This window comes from Nicotiana tabacum, chromosome 2 (assembly GCF_000715075.1).
Source record: "Nicotiana tabacum cultivar K326 chromosome 2, ASM71507v2, whole genome shotgun sequence".
Classification (NCBI taxonomy): domain Eukaryota; kingdom Viridiplantae; phylum Streptophyta; class Magnoliopsida; order Solanales; family Solanaceae; genus Nicotiana; species Nicotiana tabacum.
The window spans coordinates 13,957,624-13,975,648 of record NC_134081.1 but is presented as its reverse complement, the minus strand read 5'-3'; the positions used below and the strand labels follow the sequence as shown (position 1 = coordinate 13,975,648).

General features: G+C 35.5%; 1 protein-coding gene across 2 annotated transcripts; it reads left to right on the top strand.

Moving 5' to 3' along the window:
• Window positions 1-1,450: 1,450 nt before the first annotated feature.
• Window positions 1,451-15,432, top strand: LOC107761523 (uncharacterized). Of its 2 annotated transcripts, none has more exons than XM_075231024.1 (18): window positions 1,451-1,775; window positions 2,771-2,840; window positions 2,952-3,527; window positions 3,616-3,801; window positions 4,255-4,368; window positions 5,581-5,639; window positions 9,558-9,624; window positions 9,702-9,753; window positions 9,852-9,944; window positions 10,064-10,147; window positions 10,254-10,678; window positions 11,507-11,568; window positions 11,753-11,822; window positions 12,043-12,123; window positions 12,196-12,297; window positions 12,712-12,836; window positions 14,479-14,561; window positions 15,096-15,432. In XM_075231024.1, exons 1-17 carry the CDS (start codon window positions 1,729-1,731, stop codon window positions 14,549-14,551), a joined length of 2,286 nt encoding a protein of 761 aa, XP_075087125.1. In that variant the 5' UTR covers window positions 1,451-1,728; the 3' UTR covers window positions 14,552-14,561; window positions 15,096-15,432. The 2 variants fall into 2 exon arrangements, with proteins under 2 accessions (XP_075087125.1, XP_016435231.1); XM_016579745.2 differs by having other exon boundaries at window positions 14,474-14,561.
• Window positions 15,433-18,025: the final 2,593 nt, after the last annotated feature.

Below are 18,025 nucleotides of genomic sequence, written 5' to 3'. Positions count from 1 at the left end.
TTGTAAATAAGCTTCCTGAAGAGCATCCATATGAGACTCCGCCGTAAATATGTTTATCTATTTAGTACTCTATTGAAAATAAGCCTCTTGGAGAAGCTTATCCTTTCGGTACTCCGTTATGGATAAATATTACCTATGGTAGAAGATTATCTATATCTGGCACAACAGCTTAGAATAGCAACTTACAAGCAGCTTACACAACAGCTTACAAGCAGCTTACACAGCAGCTTGCAGTAGCAGCTTACGCAGCAGCTTGCAGTAGCAGCTTACACAATACCTTCCTTTCTTCTATAAATAGAGGAGAATTTAGTTCATTATTTACAAAAGTTTGAAATTTGAATAATATATCAGTTTCTCTCTATACTTGTCTTTACTTTACTGTCTTTATTTTATAACAAAAAGATAATAATAGTAAAAAAATCAATAATAATCAATACAAACCAAAATAATTCATATATGGTATAGTTTAGCTAATATGCTTAAGAATTTGATTTAATTACTTGTTTTTTTGCAAAAAATGAAATTTCAATTCATATTTTAACTGAGACTAAAAAAGAGTAAGTGATATCATCTATGTATGGTAGTACGTAGACATCCAATGAAATAGATGTTACGCGCTCATGCTCGAATACCACTATTAAAAAATAGTTTTTTTTTCATGATTATTCAGGAGACATAAAATATATACTATTCGGTACCTATTTACAAATTTTGCCTCTTTTAGAATGCTACACAATAAAACTTATGTACGTTGTATATTTTCGAAGTATACACTTCACATTCATATTGATACAAATAGTTGAATCAACACAAAATATCAATTTATACCCCAAGGTATATAAACCGTAATCTCTCTTTCTTTCCCTTTTTAATAAAATAAGAAAAACATTCCGTTACCCTTATAATTAGGGCGGTGCATAATTTGGTAAATACCGAATTACCATATCGAAATCGAAAATTTTGATATTTGATATCCGATTCTTTGGTATTTGATTTAAATTTTATACAAAAATTGGTGTTAGGTATGGTATTCGGTATTCAAAAATAAAATACCGAAATACTAATATCGTACACATATTATTGATTATAATATAAATATTTAAGTTCTAAATTTTACTTTTCGTTATTTTTATAGTTCTCTTTAACCTTTTACCCCATTTATTTTCAACTGTCTTTTCCTCTTTTTTTTTGGTTACATACTTACGTTTCGACCTTTCTCCCGTTTAGGTTTATTATTTTTGGTTTTCATCTTTTTTTTCCCTACTATATTATAATATTTTATTTTATATTTGTGAATACCTTTCTTAAGAATATTATAGTTTATGACTTTATGCATTCGTTAATATTCGAGTCGAACAAATTGAATTTACCGAACCGAACAGATATGAAAGGAAAAAAGCCAAACTATATTTAACTAAATTAAATATGATATTTGGTGGAGTAATATTTTATTTTAAGAAAGGGAGTAACTCCCTGTTTATAACCCACTGATCCCTACCTTAAAACCCACTGATCCCCCAAAAGGAGTTTCAGTTTACATTTCAACCCCCGCATATATTACAATTACAATTACAATTACAATTACAGTACAGAGAAAAGAAACAGAGAGCGAAGCCAAAGGAGAAGATTAAGGAGAAACTGTTGAATTCCGATATGAAAAAGTAGCCATTCGATCATCCGAAAAACCCTAGATTCCCACTTCTCCATTGATCCAAAGCTCCTCCAAAAATGACGGTTAAAAGCTCTCCTTTTTTCCCCAATTTTGAACCAAAAAGGTACATTTTTTTTAAAATTTTCTTTCCACATAAAATAAGCTCAAATTTATCCACATTTAGGATTTTATCTGCATCGAGTGTAATCTAACACGTAACAATATGTCTAATTTTCAGAAAATGGGAATTTATAATTATTTTCAATGTATATGTGTATTTGAGCTGCACAGGTGTAACTAAGGCCGACATTCAAGAAATGTTTATGCATGGAAAATTTACACTTGGCTATTAGATTATAATATAGGGAAAAAGCCAATTTTTAGTTTTTCTGATGAAATGGTTAGCGAGTTAACTCATTTGATTGATTGATGACTCATTTGTTGATCACTTATTGATTCAGAATAAAGAACCTTTTTTTAAAAAAAGATCGGTGAAATTGTAGCTATTTGTATATACCTCTTTTAGTTGTGAGTTAAGGGATAGAGATAGATTCAAGATTTTGGCTGAATTATTAGATTTTGTTTTTTATTGGATAAGAAGTAGAATTAGGTTTCGGGCGCATTTGATTATATATGTATTAGAATTTGGGGAAGAATTTCTCGAATCCGAGAACTTGGTGGAAAGAGGGAATGTGTTAGTGGGAGGAATGTCTTTCATGTCAATTGGTCTATGTGTTTTTTTTATCTGAGTTTGCGTGAGGTGAAAAAAGAGCGACATGGGCTGTAGGGTCGGAGGCTTTGATGAAGTATGTTGTTATCCTTCTTGAGTAAGCGTTCTTTGGATGTTGATGCCAGGTATAAGTGTTTTGGCAATTGATTTGGCCCTTCACAAATTAATTTGGTTAAATTGCTCAATTGAAGTGCATGTTTGTACAATTTAGCAGGATTCGACTGTTTTTGCGTTTTTTTTTGTGCACCACCTTCATGCTACTTTTCACCCACAAAAGCTATGATTAAACTTTTGGTTTTCTGTACTTGGCGATTAAACTTCTGTTGAGATGTGTATCTGAAAGTAAAATTAGTTGAAATGTAAAGCATAATCTTTTGTTGTTTTGACAGGGATGCGTATGGATTTACTGTGAGGCCACAACATCTTCAAAGATACAGAGAGTACGCTACTATATATAGGGTAATTGCTAGGTGTTTGGCTGTGCTGTGCTCTGATAGAAATGCATGAATCATCTGAATCTTTACTGGAGTAATCCTAAGTCCTAACACAGTTTAATATGTATGTTTTTAGGAAGAGGAAGAAGAAAGATCAGAGAAGTGGAAGAGCTTTCTTGATAACCAAGAAGAATCAAGTCAGCCACATGCTTCAGAGAAGTTGGACGTCCAGACTGTGGATTTTGAAGTTAGGAACGAGCAGCAAACGGTTCCTGTGCACGTGTCTCAAGAAGAAGGTGATGGTTCAGCAGGAGAGAAGCCAGTCTCAGACATTAAAACGGAAAGTGATCTTAAAGGCGAGTTGCCAGCTTATCTACCAGCAAAATCCTGTCAGGCTTATACTTGGGCCGAAATCAGAGCATCCTTGAGTCGCATTGATCATCTGATGAGCTTTCGTGTGAAGAAGACACCAAATGTGAAAGCTGAACTGTCAACTGGTATTCACAATCATCTTGCAACTATTAAAGAGCCAGAGGAGTCAGAAGAAGAAAATGGGGAAGAATGTTCTGTCAATGAAGAATTGGGTGATGCTACCAATACCTCTGCAGAAGTAGGTACTGCCGGCAGTGTAGTTTCTCCTGATCTTTCCTTTCCTTGGAAAGAGCTAGAATTCCTTGTTCGTGGAGGAGTTCCAAGGGATCTTAGGGGAGAGGTATTTCCTGGCATTTCTACCAGTTTAATGGTTTTCTGAAACCTAACATCAAAAACAATCTTGTAGCTAAGGCCAATTGATTGTCCAGGTATGGCAAGCTTTTGTTGGAGTTAAAGCACGTCGGCTGGAGAGATATTACGTGAATTTGCTTGATCCAGAAAGTGAGACTGGTGATGGTCAGGAGCATGACGAATCGTCATTGGCTGAAGAGAATAAGCAACGGAGTAAAGAAAGCGCTCACGTGCCAGAGAAATTGAGAAAGCAGATTGAGAAGGTCATTAGATGCATGGGCCCTGGACTTTATCGTTCAGTCTTTTCAATTCGTAGGTGCTACTTCTTTTTAGGGTCCATTCTGGTTGGTCATTCAACAATGTGTTTGTAACAGATACTTCTGAAATAATCTTTGTCATCTTCAGCCTTTCTTGAGTTTCTCTTTTCCACTTGTCCAAAATCAAGTTCTACCAATTTTTGCTTATTTTGAGCATCCTCCTCACTAATGCATTTCCAGCTGCCAATGGATGTTCATCCTCTTTGACTAGTGTATAATATCCACTTTCATACATTTTATTCTTCTCTTTGCTTTTTCTTTTCTCTCTTGCTCTTTCATTGACATATAACTGGCCGCACATATCTGTATGTACATTATCACTTTCATTTCATATTTGATTGCATTTTCTTTGCATGCAGCAGAGGTTACTCTCCAGGCTAATGCTTTGGATATTTACAGGATCTTCCTCGAACCTTTCCTGGACATCCTGCACTAGATGAGAATGGTCGAAATTCCTTAAGGCGTGTACTTATAGCATATGCTCGACACAATCCAGATGTAGGGTATTGCCAGGTGTGACATTTTTGCAGAAGTGTTCCTTTACCATTTCTTTCGTTTCCTCAATGTTGGTTTCAAAAATCCTGCTTTTAGTTATGAGGAAGGAGACTATAAGTTGTGTCGAGTTGACATGCTAGATGAGGATATCTTCCAAGAGTATAAATGCTAATGTAGCACCTTGAAAATTCGTACAGAAATGGAGAGAACCGACAAATGTGGAAACAATGAGTTGTGGAAATAAAACTGTTGATTGAATATAGTACTAAGTACTAACTATATGGGTATTAATATATGAATACCGTCCCACTATGTGTTTCAATTTATGTGGCCCATTTTCGTTAATAGCAATTAATTTACCTGGCTCTTTTTCTTTACTAGCGTAAGTGTTCTACATTAAAAGATTCCAACTATAACAATCTAATCTTAATATGGTCTTAATATGGGATCTCCTTTCTGTTTTTTTACCATCTATGGTATGTGGTCTTGATTTGACCTCTTTTCTAGAAGCAATCTAATTTTGTATGTACTTTAATTTGTTTTGAACACATCTATGACTTGTTTGGTAACAGCCTAGGACTCAATTCTCATCTTATTCAATTCGTTCTGTTCTAATCTTTCTGCCGATGTGTTCGTTTGACATGGAGGGAGTACTTGTTAGCTAAGTAAACAAACTATTACACATTCCATATTATGGTTGAAGGTTGTGTTCCTGATAAAAAAAGGTCTAAGATTGTGCATTGTGGGACTTGTTTGAGATCGAGGCAGAAGAGAAACGTTTGGCAATGTTTTACAACCCCATCACATGGGGGTGGGATGAATAAATAGAGAATTTTGAGTCTGATATAGGCTCATTTGCGTATGGCAGGGGGTAATTTTAAGCTAGATGAGAGGTGCTTACTCGAAAAGGATCTGTAGTCTTATGAAAACTACACGTGTGCCTTCAATTTTTCATAAAATAATGAATGGAAGAGAAATCCATGAAATTCCAAAATAAAAAAGGGAAATAAAATGAGAGGAATTGTTGCAATGATTTTTAAAAATTCGAGGTTGCCTTGTCTAAGCATGATGTATTTTCCTTAACAGCTACAAGATTAGATGGAAGCAATTACCATTTGGGGTGGTACTTATTCTTTTCATTTTTCCATTGACGTGCATGGAGTTTTATTTTCTGATTGTTCCTCCTGCATTCTAAGCCATATGTCCTTATTTTCTGTTATCTTCTTGCAGGCAATGAATTTTTTTGCTGGTATCTTACTTCTAATGATGCCAGAAGAAAATGCATTTTGGTAAGTTCTCAGTGAAACTTCTTATATCTTCTTTTCACATGGAATGCTCGTTTTATACCCCGGGAGAGAATGTTACTCGAATGCAATTGGAGCTTATATTTTTCTCTTTAATTATTTAATTCCGTAGTAATTTTTTTTTTATGTAAGTCCAAAGTTTGTAACAATTACAGTCTTTTGGAAAAGTATTCTATCAAACATTTGTTTAATTATATTCACTAGGAATGGTTCATCTATTATGTGAGTTGGAGAGTAGGGTGAATAACTCCACCAACAAGTTTAGGGAAGTTCAGTTGCTCATTAGTTCTTGAGTATTGTGTTGGTTTTCAACAGATGAATGATCAAGAGCTAGTCAACAATAAGTGTGGTGCAAGCTCACAGATTCATAGCACTAAGGAGAACAATTGTTAGCATATACCTATCAAAAACCAATTGTTAGAATATCAAGTAAATATATGTCTAGGTTTATACACGTCTAGATTCATCGTATTTTAGTTAGGAAAATCTTCCAAGATATTCTATAGGATACCTTAGTATATTCTATTTTATTTAAAGAATATTTGGTTATTATGGATTAATTATCTATTAAATATATATAACCTAAGGCTCTTATATAAGGAGCATCTTTTGTACATTGTTCAACAAGTCAATGAGAAGCTTTTCTAGTTTGAGATGACCATCTCATCTAAAGATTATACTTTTTCAACATGGTATCAGAGCATCTATGTTCTTGTTAAGACTCAAATTACTTTCATTACTGGCTAGATGTCCTGCCGTTTGTCTGATCAGTGTTTTGTGAAGGACTACTAAAATTAATTATGTGAAAATAGAGTAGCTTCTTATTGACTTGATTAATAATGTAAAAGAGGTGCTCCTTATTTGTCTTAAGTTATGTATAATATGATAGGTAATGAATCCCTATGCTAATAAGGTAGGTGAATATTCTAAATTAAATACAGGATATTCTGTCCGATATAATATTCAATAAGATTTTTCTTATTCAAGTACAATGAATCTAGACGTGCATGAATCTAGATACATTTACTTGATATTCTGACATGCTCCCTCAAACTCTAAGTGGGGAATCCAACTTGAGTTTGCTTATTTTGAAAACATAGAAAATTATTGCCAAAATCTCGTCAGGAATAGTGTACAGTCACCAAAAAGAAAAGAAAAGTGGTGTTGGAATTCTCTCATGTAGGAAGTCGTTAGTAATTGCACACCATAAGAAAATGTGTCACACACTTCACATGGAAAGGAGTTTATTCTCAATTAACAAAAAGAGATATGGTGTTGAAAATCTCCCGAATAGTATCAACATGATTTGAATTGGCAGAATAATGGGGAGCCATAGAGATGAACGGTGCTTGACCGATCCTAGAGAGACAGAATGACACCTGAATAGTCTTATGAAGAGTAGCACATGTTGAAGTGTGCAACCATCTCATCTAAAAGTTTAAGCTGTTAAAGTGAACACACCTTTATATACTTATATCTTTAACGTACCCCCCACGTGCGAACCTGATTCCTTTTTTCATGGACCAAGAACGTGGAAATTCTTTTCGAAAATGGGTGGCGGTGATATTCGAACCTTGAACATGATACCATGTTAAAGTGTATGACCATCTCAACAAAGTTTAAGCTGTCAGAGAGAGCATACTTTTATTTATCCAATTATGTCTTCAACAACACTATCGATTGTTGGAGAGAGGAGCAACATTGAACATAGGAAGGAAGACGAAAAAGAAAAAAGAAAACATTGGTACCCAAGGGTATAGCCTAGTGGTCAATGAAGTGATTGTGAACCATGAGGTCTCAGGTTCAAATCCCAGCAGAGTCAAAAACACTAGGTTATTTCTTCCCATCTGTCCAAGCCTCCAAGCCTTGGTGGATAGAGTTACGTGATACTTGTTGCTAGTGGGAGGTAGCAGGTATCCCGTGGATTAGTCGAGATACGAGCAAGTTGGCCCGGACACCATGGTTATAAACAAAAACATTAGTTAGACGGGCAACACACATTTGCCTGCACCACCCAGTGGTAGTGAGACTATTTGAGTCTCTACCAAGATTGTAAATGCCCTGATACCATATTAAAGTAGCTTAAGTTGTTAGATGATTTGATGGTGGAGGATGTGATTACAACAATAGTATGAGCTGCGACACCTCGAATGTAAAGTGAACTATGATACTAGGAATATAGGTGGAATAGCAAGGATGATAAACAACAAAAGATGATAGCATTCTGAAGCTTTCATCTTCATTTTGATATCGATAGGACTAAATTTTCAGACCAAAACTAGATATGTTTTGACTAAGACAAGTGTGACTTCATGTTACACATCGATTTAAACATCTGAATTAGATTGCTCATGTGTCAATTTTGTATTCCGTTTCGGTGTCATGAGAAGTTAAACCTAGTTGCCTTTGGCTCAAGACCGTTTCAATTCCAATGATTGCAGTAGTGTTAATTCCTATATCAGCAATGGAGCAGTTACTTTTTTTTTTCAACAATTATTTATTTCACTTTGTTGACAATGGCTAAATTCATTGTTCATCTTGCCATGATTTTGGCATTTTAAAACTATTCTCTCACAGACTTCAAAACAACCCCATTATTTGTCTCAATTTATTGCTAAAAGTTTTTAACCCCATTATTTGTCTCAATTTATTGCTAGAAGTTTTCCACCCTACTTTGGCATTTCTTCAGAAAGTGAGAAAGTGATTTTATGTGTTGTGAATTTCATAAAAATATTTGCATCCTGAATGAAGTACATGATTAAAAAATCAGATCATTTTAAGGTTGTGCAAGTCAAGCATGACCATTAATAGTCAATTTAATTTTTTTTGGGGGAGGGGGGGTGAGGAAGATAGGGATACATGTACCTGGGCTTAACTTAGAAAGATCTTTTTCTTGGTGACAACTAGCTTTAGTGTAGAGCAAATGCCAGTCTCGCTTTGCTAATGGTAATTTTAAGCTTTACCTTTTTTATTTGAATCTTCTAAATTGTGGAGGGTTCTATTTAGCAAACATTTTGAGACAAGATAAAGAACTAAAAAATAAACAGGTGATACACCTGTTTCCAACCTCCACCCGACACCCTTCAGAAAAGAAAGAGCAAAGCTACAGAATTTTGTGAACTCCCCCTTCTCTACCTCCCTTTTATGCATTCGTATATGAGTTGTGGCTCTTGGATGGTATTCTACAATTGCTTTGGGCTTTTCTAACTCATTCTTTTAAACCTATTAAAACTTTCATTAATCAGTATACTACAGCCTTTAGCTTTTTCATATCATCCATAAAGAATGATTTGCATCTGCACAAAATATGCTTGTGACTTGTATAATATCGCTTAGTGCACTGCAAACTTCTTTTCCTTGTAGATCTCTCAGATTTTTCTCTTTTTTTTTTCACACTTCACTAAAATGACAGAAGATTCAATTCAATATCAGATTCTATAGGGTTGATTATACCATTTCTATTCTTACGCTTTTTATTCATGCGTTATAATGTTTACTTGTTTAAGTAGGATTACTCTTTATCAACTTCGTCCCTTGTGGATTTCTTTCAATTGGGCATTGTTAAGTTTGTCAAAATTGCAACTAGAAGACTGCTTATGCAAGGTTGATATTATGGTGGAACATCAGAAGCGACTAGAGCTGTTACGTCTCTACTAGGGACAATCTAGAATATTGGCTTTCTTCCATGTGACTTGTAAATATACATGTATATTTTTTTATGTACAGTAGTGGTTATTGCCGAAGTATTTTATACATTTCTTGAGGTTGAGTTTGTTTATTGGCAGTATCTGGTGACCTTCATTCATGCTATTTTAGTAACTAAACAACGGTGTTTATTTTTTATATTTATTTTCATTAATGCAACTAAACTAACGTTATAGGCGGGTTGTTTTGAATCTCCAGGGCATTGGTGGGTATTATCGATGAATACTTTGACGGCTGTTACTCGCAAGAGATGATAGAATCCCAGGTTTGCATAACCATACACCTGATTCTGGCTATGCAGGATGATCATTACTCATACAAATGATCTTTTTTTCCCATTAGGTGGATCAACTGGTGTTTGAGGAGTTAGTGCGTGAAAGGTTTCCGAAACTTGGTCTGTCCATTGCTTTTATCTGTTTTATCTTGGTTGTCTGCTTTCCACATCAAAACACTCCTATTGCTGTTTCTTATTAGATGATCCTTTTGCTGCAGTCAATCATCTGGATTACTTGGGAATGCAAGTGGCATGGATTTCCGGACCTTGGTTTCTTTCAATTTTCGTAAATGTGCTTCCCTGGGAAAGTGGTAAGGTTCTTGTTCTGATGTGGAAATTTCATTAAACGTATAGCTGGTTTTAACAGTTCATGTTCTTGTTGAAAGCTATTTGATTAGTTTTTAGTCTTGATGGTTTATTTTGCTTTCAGTTCTTCGAGTTTGGGATGTGCTTCTCTTTGAGGGAAATCGTGTCATGCTCTTTCGAACAGCACTTGCTTTGATGGAGTTGTATGGTAGTACATTTCATTGTGATTACTCTTCATTACATGCCAAACTCGTTTAGCTGGAGCAACTGAGGCTATCTTAGACAATTATTACGATCATAACAAAATCTTGCAGGTCCTGCTGTAGTTACAACTAAGGACGCTGGGGATGCAATCACCTTATTTCAATCCCTTACTGGCTCAACTTTTGATAGTAGCCAACTTGTGTTGACAGCTTGTATGGGTTTCTTAAATGTCACTGAAGATAGATTGCTAGCACTGAGAGAAAAACATCGGCCAGCTGTTCTTGCAGTTACTGAGGAGAGATCACAAGGAGGGCCTGTTAGGAAAGACCCAAAAGGTCTTGCCTCCAAGCTGTATAGTTTTAAGCATGATCCTGAATCATTTATAAAAGAAACAAAGCCGGAGGAACGGCAAGGTGATAAGAAAATAGGCAATAAAACATCAGACTCAAATTCCAACTCCGCAAGTCTGGATGAATATTTCAACAACCTGAATATAGATTCACATGTGGATTCCCTTCCAGATCTTCAAGAACAGGTTACTTGTTCAGTCCTCCTAGCATATCCAATAAAGAAGTCGCTTTTGGGCTTCTTCACCTTATTTTGCCTGGCTTTCAGCCGAGGCTGACATTTTGATTTGTGTACTTCCATTTGTACATTCAGTGTTAACACTTTGAGAAAAATAATGTTTGTCAACTTTACATTGTCCCTGATATTAAAAAACCTGTGGTTTTTTGATGTCCTACATCTCGAGAGAATCTCCAAGGATATATTCTTTCGTCTTTTTGGTGTTGACCTATCTCATAGTTCAAGGAACCACATGTGGATACATTCTTTGTTTATCTTATGTGTATGGGCAAAATGAATGCTGAGAGGGAATTCCTTTGTCATCTGCTAAATACCCAACTGAATCTCCAACTTCTCCTTGCATTGTTGGCAGGGACTTTCATGCCCAACCAATTTCTAATGAAAGTTGAATTTGCTGCATTTTTTTTTTGGGTCAGTCTTGTTACTGTCTTCGTTTGTAGAACTCCGTGCATACTGCATTGGGGTTTCTATTAGATGTGTTTAGTGCATGAAGAAAAATTTGGCATATAGGTAGATTATTGAAATATATTACCCCCAGGGCTTTGATCCAACGGTAAAGGAAGTAAAATGATGTGTAGAGGCATGAGTTCGAACCTTGCTGAGGACTAAATCCTGACATATAAGTGGGAGGAGGGTAGAGGTCCAGGGCAGTACTCCTCCGAGTTCTGTGGCAATTGTTAGTGTTCTGTGATTAAGAAAATTACTTGTCTGTTTTAGTAACTAAAGTAATTAACCACTATCTCTTTTTAAAGTGCAATTATTAACAGCTCTTGTGCAGGTTGTTTGGTTGAAGGTTAAGCTCTGTAGGATGCTGGAAGAGAAGAGAGCAGCTACCCTGAGGTTTGCATTTTTATTTCAAAAGTCCAACTTTTGGTTCATTTTGATGCGGAATCTCCTGTAGTAATTTTTGTTCTGTGATTAAATCATGAAGATTGTGTCCACAAATTTCGATATTGACAATGCTAAACTATGAAAAAGGAAGGTTTTAACCTAAACATATAAAAATGGTAATTTTCTTTTCCAGAGCTGAAGAGTTGGAGACGGCGCTTATGGAGATGGTCAAAGAAGATAACCGACGACAATTAAGTGCAAGAGTATATGTTCTTACATATGTTTAATTTTAGTACTCGTGTTTCTGGTTGATTATAAGTTATATGCGCTTTAAACATGGATGAAAATTTCACTTGGAAACAGACTTTTCTAGTAAATTTTTATTATCTCTATTCATAAAATCTTAGTTTATTCTGGACTTCCCAAAACAAAGAAAATTCTGTTGTCAACATATTATTCTGATGCTTTGTCGACAATCTGCAGGTTGAGCAATTGGAGCAGGAAGTGGCTGAACTGCGACAAGCCCTTGATGATAAGAAAGAGCAAGAGCAAGCAATGCTTCAGGTAGTTAAACGAAGTATATCCTGTAAATCTGCTCTTAAAGCTATATTTACATGCTTAAGATATAACCTGTAGGTTTTGATGCGGGTTGAGCAAGAACAGAAGGTCACGGAAGACGCTAGGATTGCTGCCGAGCAGGATGTGGCTGCTCAAAAGTATGCAGTACATGTTCTTCAGGTTTGATATCCATTACCAATGAACAATTTAACTTGTTTATGTGAAGCAACTATTACAATTCTTTGATGCGTAAGCACATTTACCAAGGTGAGTGCTCAAAACTCCACTACTAGCCAATTGCAGCTTGGGAAGGTATCCAGTGGTTCAATGGCTAATTCTTTTATTTGATAAGTAGTAAGACTTCATTAATATAATTGGCCCAGCACCAAGACAGTGCTTGTCAGTCCATCACTACTACTAATCATTCTTGTGTCATTTAATGCATTGAGTTTTTGAGAAGAAGTAATGAAATAGCTAAGTTTTGCAATTAAAAGCTCTCTTGTGAAGCCAACAGTAGTGGCATTTAGCTTACAGTTTCAGCATAATATATTCATAACGCGATACTTAAATTTCCTGAACAACCTTTCCATGCAGGAAAAGTATGAAAAGGCTATGGCTTCTGTTGCTCAGATGGAGAAGAGAGTTGTCATGGCTGAATCAATGCTTGAAGCTACCTTGCAGTATGAATCTGGTCAAGTCAAAGCTCTATCTTCCCCACGGTGTGTGAGAGTCCTGAGTTATTCCCTAAATTTTACATCATCTCTTTTTCTTATGAATGGTCCTTGTGCATCCAAGGTAGGTGTAGAACATGGCAATTTTCCTTTTCTGACGTCTGGTGAACTATGCGAACATTAATAGCTTTCGTGTTCCTTTCCAGATGCACCAAAATAATCAATTGGGTAACATTTGTAAAAATTTCTTAGTCCTCCCAACATGACTCTCTCCCCAAGCCGGCAAAAATCCCTTGACTGTACATGGCGTTGCCCATGATACCCCTCCACTGTCAACGAAACTCCAACAGCTAAGAGCGCTTTCAGAAGATGGACTAGGGATGTACAAAAGTAGTCATCTGATTTTCTGGGAGACTTGAAAGAGATTTCTTAAAATCCAATCTGCCCCTTCTAGGAAAATATTGTTTTGTTCAAGCAGCTAACTTCGATTCACCTCAATAGTTCCATGACTACACTTTCTTATAATTAGTGAAATACGCCAATGTATTTATTTCGCATAGACCAATGCAGCAACCCAGACAGTCTGCTAAGGGGTTGTTAGTTGGCAACGAACCTGCGGAAGAACCACTCTGATTCACCAACACTTACTCAATTTAACTTTTATCCAGGACGCAGCTTGAAAGAGGAGAATAACCTATTTAATGTAACAAATATGCTCTTACTCTGACTTAGAAAGAAGCAGGGAACCATCACCAAACAACATAGGTTGAATGTGGATTGGGTAAATGACTATTAGCCAGCTGCACAACTCTATTGCAAATAAAAAAAAATTAATTGATGAAGTAAGCATATAAGACAATTCTTAAATCTAGATACGTACATTATGAAAGCATACATAGGATTATGAGGTGGTCAATGAAGGGTGGAAAGCATCACAAAATAGAAGTTCAATGGCTGTGGTTGTGGCTGGGTAGGAAGATGTTACTGGAAAAGGAAGGTGGTAGTTTGGTAGTTTTAAACACACCTGGGATGCAAAAATAGATTCATTTGACAAGCTGCTATCTAATTTCTGTTACAAGGAAAAGTTCCTGCACAAAAATGATTAAGCAATCATCTAATTTTTTTAAACTGAAAAGACCTAGCCCAAGTGTCAGCAGACAGTGTATGGTGACGCTTGTTGCCCCAGGTGTTGGAAAATAAAAGAATTATATTTACTTATGATTTGTTTCCCTCAGCCGATCCCTTATTTTTTGGCGATATGATACTTTTAGCATTTGGTATTTGGTGAAAGAAAAAGTTAAAACTACTTGCACGAGCATTTTACTTAGTCTTAGAGCATCTCAGCATCCGTACTCTCTCCTGTGTCTATCATAACAAGTCTAAGCTTTAGTCGTTAAGCTGTTAAGAGTTTGAGATCCGTTCTTTCAATAATATTCATAAAGTTGAACAACGTCTTGGTAATGTGTTGGTTGGTATTCTGTCTTTGACAGAGATTTTGAAGAGTAGATTAATTTAAGAACCTTTCATCGTTACTGAAAGAATCACTGTATAAGCCATGAGATTGTTGTGTAATAAAATATGGTGAATGTACGTGTTAAGGAGTTTCTCATTCAAAATCACTTTAAGTGTTTTGTTTCTTGTTATTTTGGTGTATAGATGAATTAAAGTTACCATGTATTTGTCAGGTCAGTAAGACCGGATTCTCCGCAAGGTGTACCAGCAAAAAGGACAGGTCTACTATCATTCGGCCTTGGTTGGCGTGATAGGAACAAGGTATTGTTGACATTCCCCTCACTTATAGGGTAATATCTGTTATTAGTACAAATGATAAATAAGAGCATCTGTTCTTGGCAATGATAAATATAAGCAGAATATTTTTATAGGAGGCTTAACTAGTGAAGATGCATTAATTAGTGGTGTGAAATTACATTGCTTTAGTGGTATCTTTTAGTCAAAAGCTTACCATTGTGGTTGGGGGTTAGTACCCTACGCATAAATTATATCCAATACGAACATACAAGAAGGGGGACATAAATGCCTAACCTTCACAAAACAAGTATGGCGCACTAGACATGCCTTATCATGTACAAAAGGTGATGACATTACCAATATGAATTGGAAGTGTGTCATAAAGATGAAACTTTACATTTTGCATGAAGATCCATCTCTTTTACAGCATGATTGTTTTAGTGGTTATTATGGCCCTTCTTCCTAAGGGCCAGCCTTAACTTTCTGTATCAACTTAGACCTAAGAACGAAAGAGAAAACATAGACCTAAGAATGATCAATATGTGAATTATTTGACAGGGGAAGCCGAACAATCTTCCATCACCAAATGAAACTAAACCTGCAGACGAAGGACCAGAAATGAGCAGTACAAAGACTGAAGCTAACGGACAGCAAGGATAGGGAAGACGTTGCTAAGTGAAAGGTGTATACTGAAAGTTTGATCATTAAGAGGTGGTGACTGCATCCTCAATTGGTAGCATGTGTAGCAGGTCCTTTAGACGTCTTGTTGAAGTATAATTTGTATCTCCCAACTCAATTTTGTATGAACAGTTATTTGATTATTTTGTACAGTTATGTAAAGAAATTTGACATCTTTTTGTAGCCGTTATGAAATGTGAGCTTTCATTTTACTCAATTGTGAACCCCCCGTCCCCTTCGAAAAGATCAGAAGAAAATACTTCATTTGGCTCAATGAGCAAATAGAAAAGAACAGAAGGAGTGAGGTTTGCAACATGCCAATCTTTTTCTATTCTACGCACGCAAAGTATTCTTCATTTAACCTTTTATTCGTCATCAACCTATGGTAATCCTCATCTTTTATCTAAATTTGGACTGACTATGTTTTTGCCAAACTCACACGTAGGGGTGGGCGTTTTGGACTGAATATGAAATTGCGGTTTTGATTTTTGGTTTTCGGATTGAAGAAATTACAATTCAAATCCAATCCAAATAATTTCGGATTGGATCGGATTATTTAAGTTCGGTTTCGAATTAATCGGATTGGATTTTTCGAATTTTCGGTTCTGACTTTTAAGCCTAAAAGTTATAGATCACTTAAATGTTTATAGAAAACATTTGACACAGAAATAATCATTTAAATGAACTAGAAAGATGGTAATCAAAAGATACTTTAGTTTTTGATATCTTCTTGACTCTATATAATGCCTCTTAAAGAAAAAAGGTCTTGAATATGTAATAGATCACACTGATTCAAATTATACTATTATAAATTAAAAGATTAACTGGGAAAGGTGACCTCAAAATTCAATCTTTAGTAAACTTCAGCCTTACTCTTCAGTGTTCACAAACGCATGCACGGTGTGGTTGTGTGGGTGAGGCGTGAGAGAAAAGAAAACCCAATATTATATTTGATTTAGTAGAAAATCCCATATTAAACTTAGTAATTTGTACTGAATATACAGGCTAATGTTTAATGAGCATGATACTATTGGAGATTTAGACTTATCAGTATTAGGTATGTATATGGGTAATGCCTTAATGGGCTAATGTCTAACCGGTAAGGCTAAATATAAGGTGCAAAAATTTCAGATTTTCGGAGATACGAAATTTTGAAGTCCCAAATCCAAAATCCAAAATTTTTAAAAATAAAATCCGAACTCCAATCCATAATCCAAAAATTCAAAAAATTTGAATTTCGGTTCGGATTTCGGGTTTGCCCAAACTATGCCCACCCCTACTCACATGGGCATAGTTAGAGATCAACAAACAGTAACAAGGCAAAAAATGCTTATCAAGTATAATCTTAGGAGTCGTTTGATACAATGGAGGGATAAATAAGGATATCTCATGGGATTAGCTATCTCGCTTTTTATATAGAATAACTAATTCCACCATCTTAGTATAAAATTCATCCCATGATTAACTAATATCTACAATCAAATATGGGATATATACAATTCCAAATTGTATTCCGGGATTATTATCCTTATCTTTTATATCAAACGTAAGAGAAAGACAAAATGTGAATTTGCATTCATATACACAAGAATTACACAACAAGAAAAATCTTTTGTTTTTTCTTTTTCGGAATTAGTTTTTTTTTGTCCCTTGGCTCCAATGTTCTAGCTTGAGCTTATCTTCTTTTAATAACGATTCATTTAGCTTTGCATGACACGTCTTTCCTCTACAAAAACAACTTTAACATGCTTTGAATAAAATAGACTTAATGTTTGAACATTGTTTACATGACACAAGTCTAATACCTTTTGTTTAGGTATGGCTACTTTCTTCAGCATATTATATAATTGAAAATGTGCATCCAAAAGTAGTACTAGTTTACTTAACAACCAGATTTGATACGAGAAGAGAAATGACAAACTGTGTTGTCACAATCCAATGCAACACCACACTGAAGGAAACTTATGCAACCATTTAGTATTTTATATCTCATGTGGCTATATGTGACAAACTGTTCCATAACATGACACAACATGAAAAATTGTCTTCATGTTTCTACCAGAAGCAAATCCTCTTCTAAATAAACTTCTTGTTGTGTATTGACTAGAAAGCTCAGGCGTTCAAATAAGTACTTTTGCTAATATCATCCTCAGTTAAATCAACAGAACATCAATCTGGTTTAAAATATACATAACATTTGCAGGTGTAATAAATTAAGGGAAGAGATGAAGAGCACAATAATAGACATAAACATTTTAGTTTTTGACCTGTTTGGTAAAAAGTTGATGATAGGTCACTGTCTTGTTTCACTATGTTGCCCGGACTCTACGAAAATGATTCCGGGTGCATGTTGGATCCTGCATTTTTTGAGGATCAGACACAGCTGCAGCCAGTGGCGGAGGCAGGATTTCGGCGAAGGGAGTTTAAAAAGAAAAAAATTAAAAACAATTATAGCTAGTGGAAGTTGAACCAATGCCCTTACAAAAGTTTTGAACCCCCTTGACCACTAAGCTACACTTTTGGGTTGTGTCAAGAGGATTCAAAAGTTAATAAATAGAGGTAAAAAATAGATTTTGCCTTATATATACAATGTAATTTTTCGGCGAAGGGAGTTCGGGTGAACCCCTTCCGCCCCCTAAATCCACCCCTGGGTGCAGCAATATTTTGGAAAGTCCGCGCAACATAGTTGTTTCATAACATACCAATATGGTTGGTTGCATAACTGATGCAAGGTAGATCTAATCTATACAATAAACCAAAATGCCAATAGAATGAGATCAAATTTTATGTTAACAAAAGCTAAGCTCTAA

Excerpts from the sequence above, each read along its gene's own strand:
- LOC107761523 (XM_016579745.2), top strand. The coding sequence starts at position 1,729 with ATGACGGTTAAAAGCTCTCCTTTTTTCCCCAATTTTGAACCAAAAAG. Across the intron at positions 3,802-4,254 it reads TGAGAAAGCAGATTGAGAAG|GATCTTCCTCGAACCTTTCC; the intron begins GTCATTAGATGC and ends GGATATTTACAG. Across the intron at positions 11,569-11,752 it reads AAGAGAGCAGCTACCCTGAG|AGCTGAAGAGTTGGAGACGG; the intron begins GTTTGCATTTTT and ends TTTCTTTTCCAG.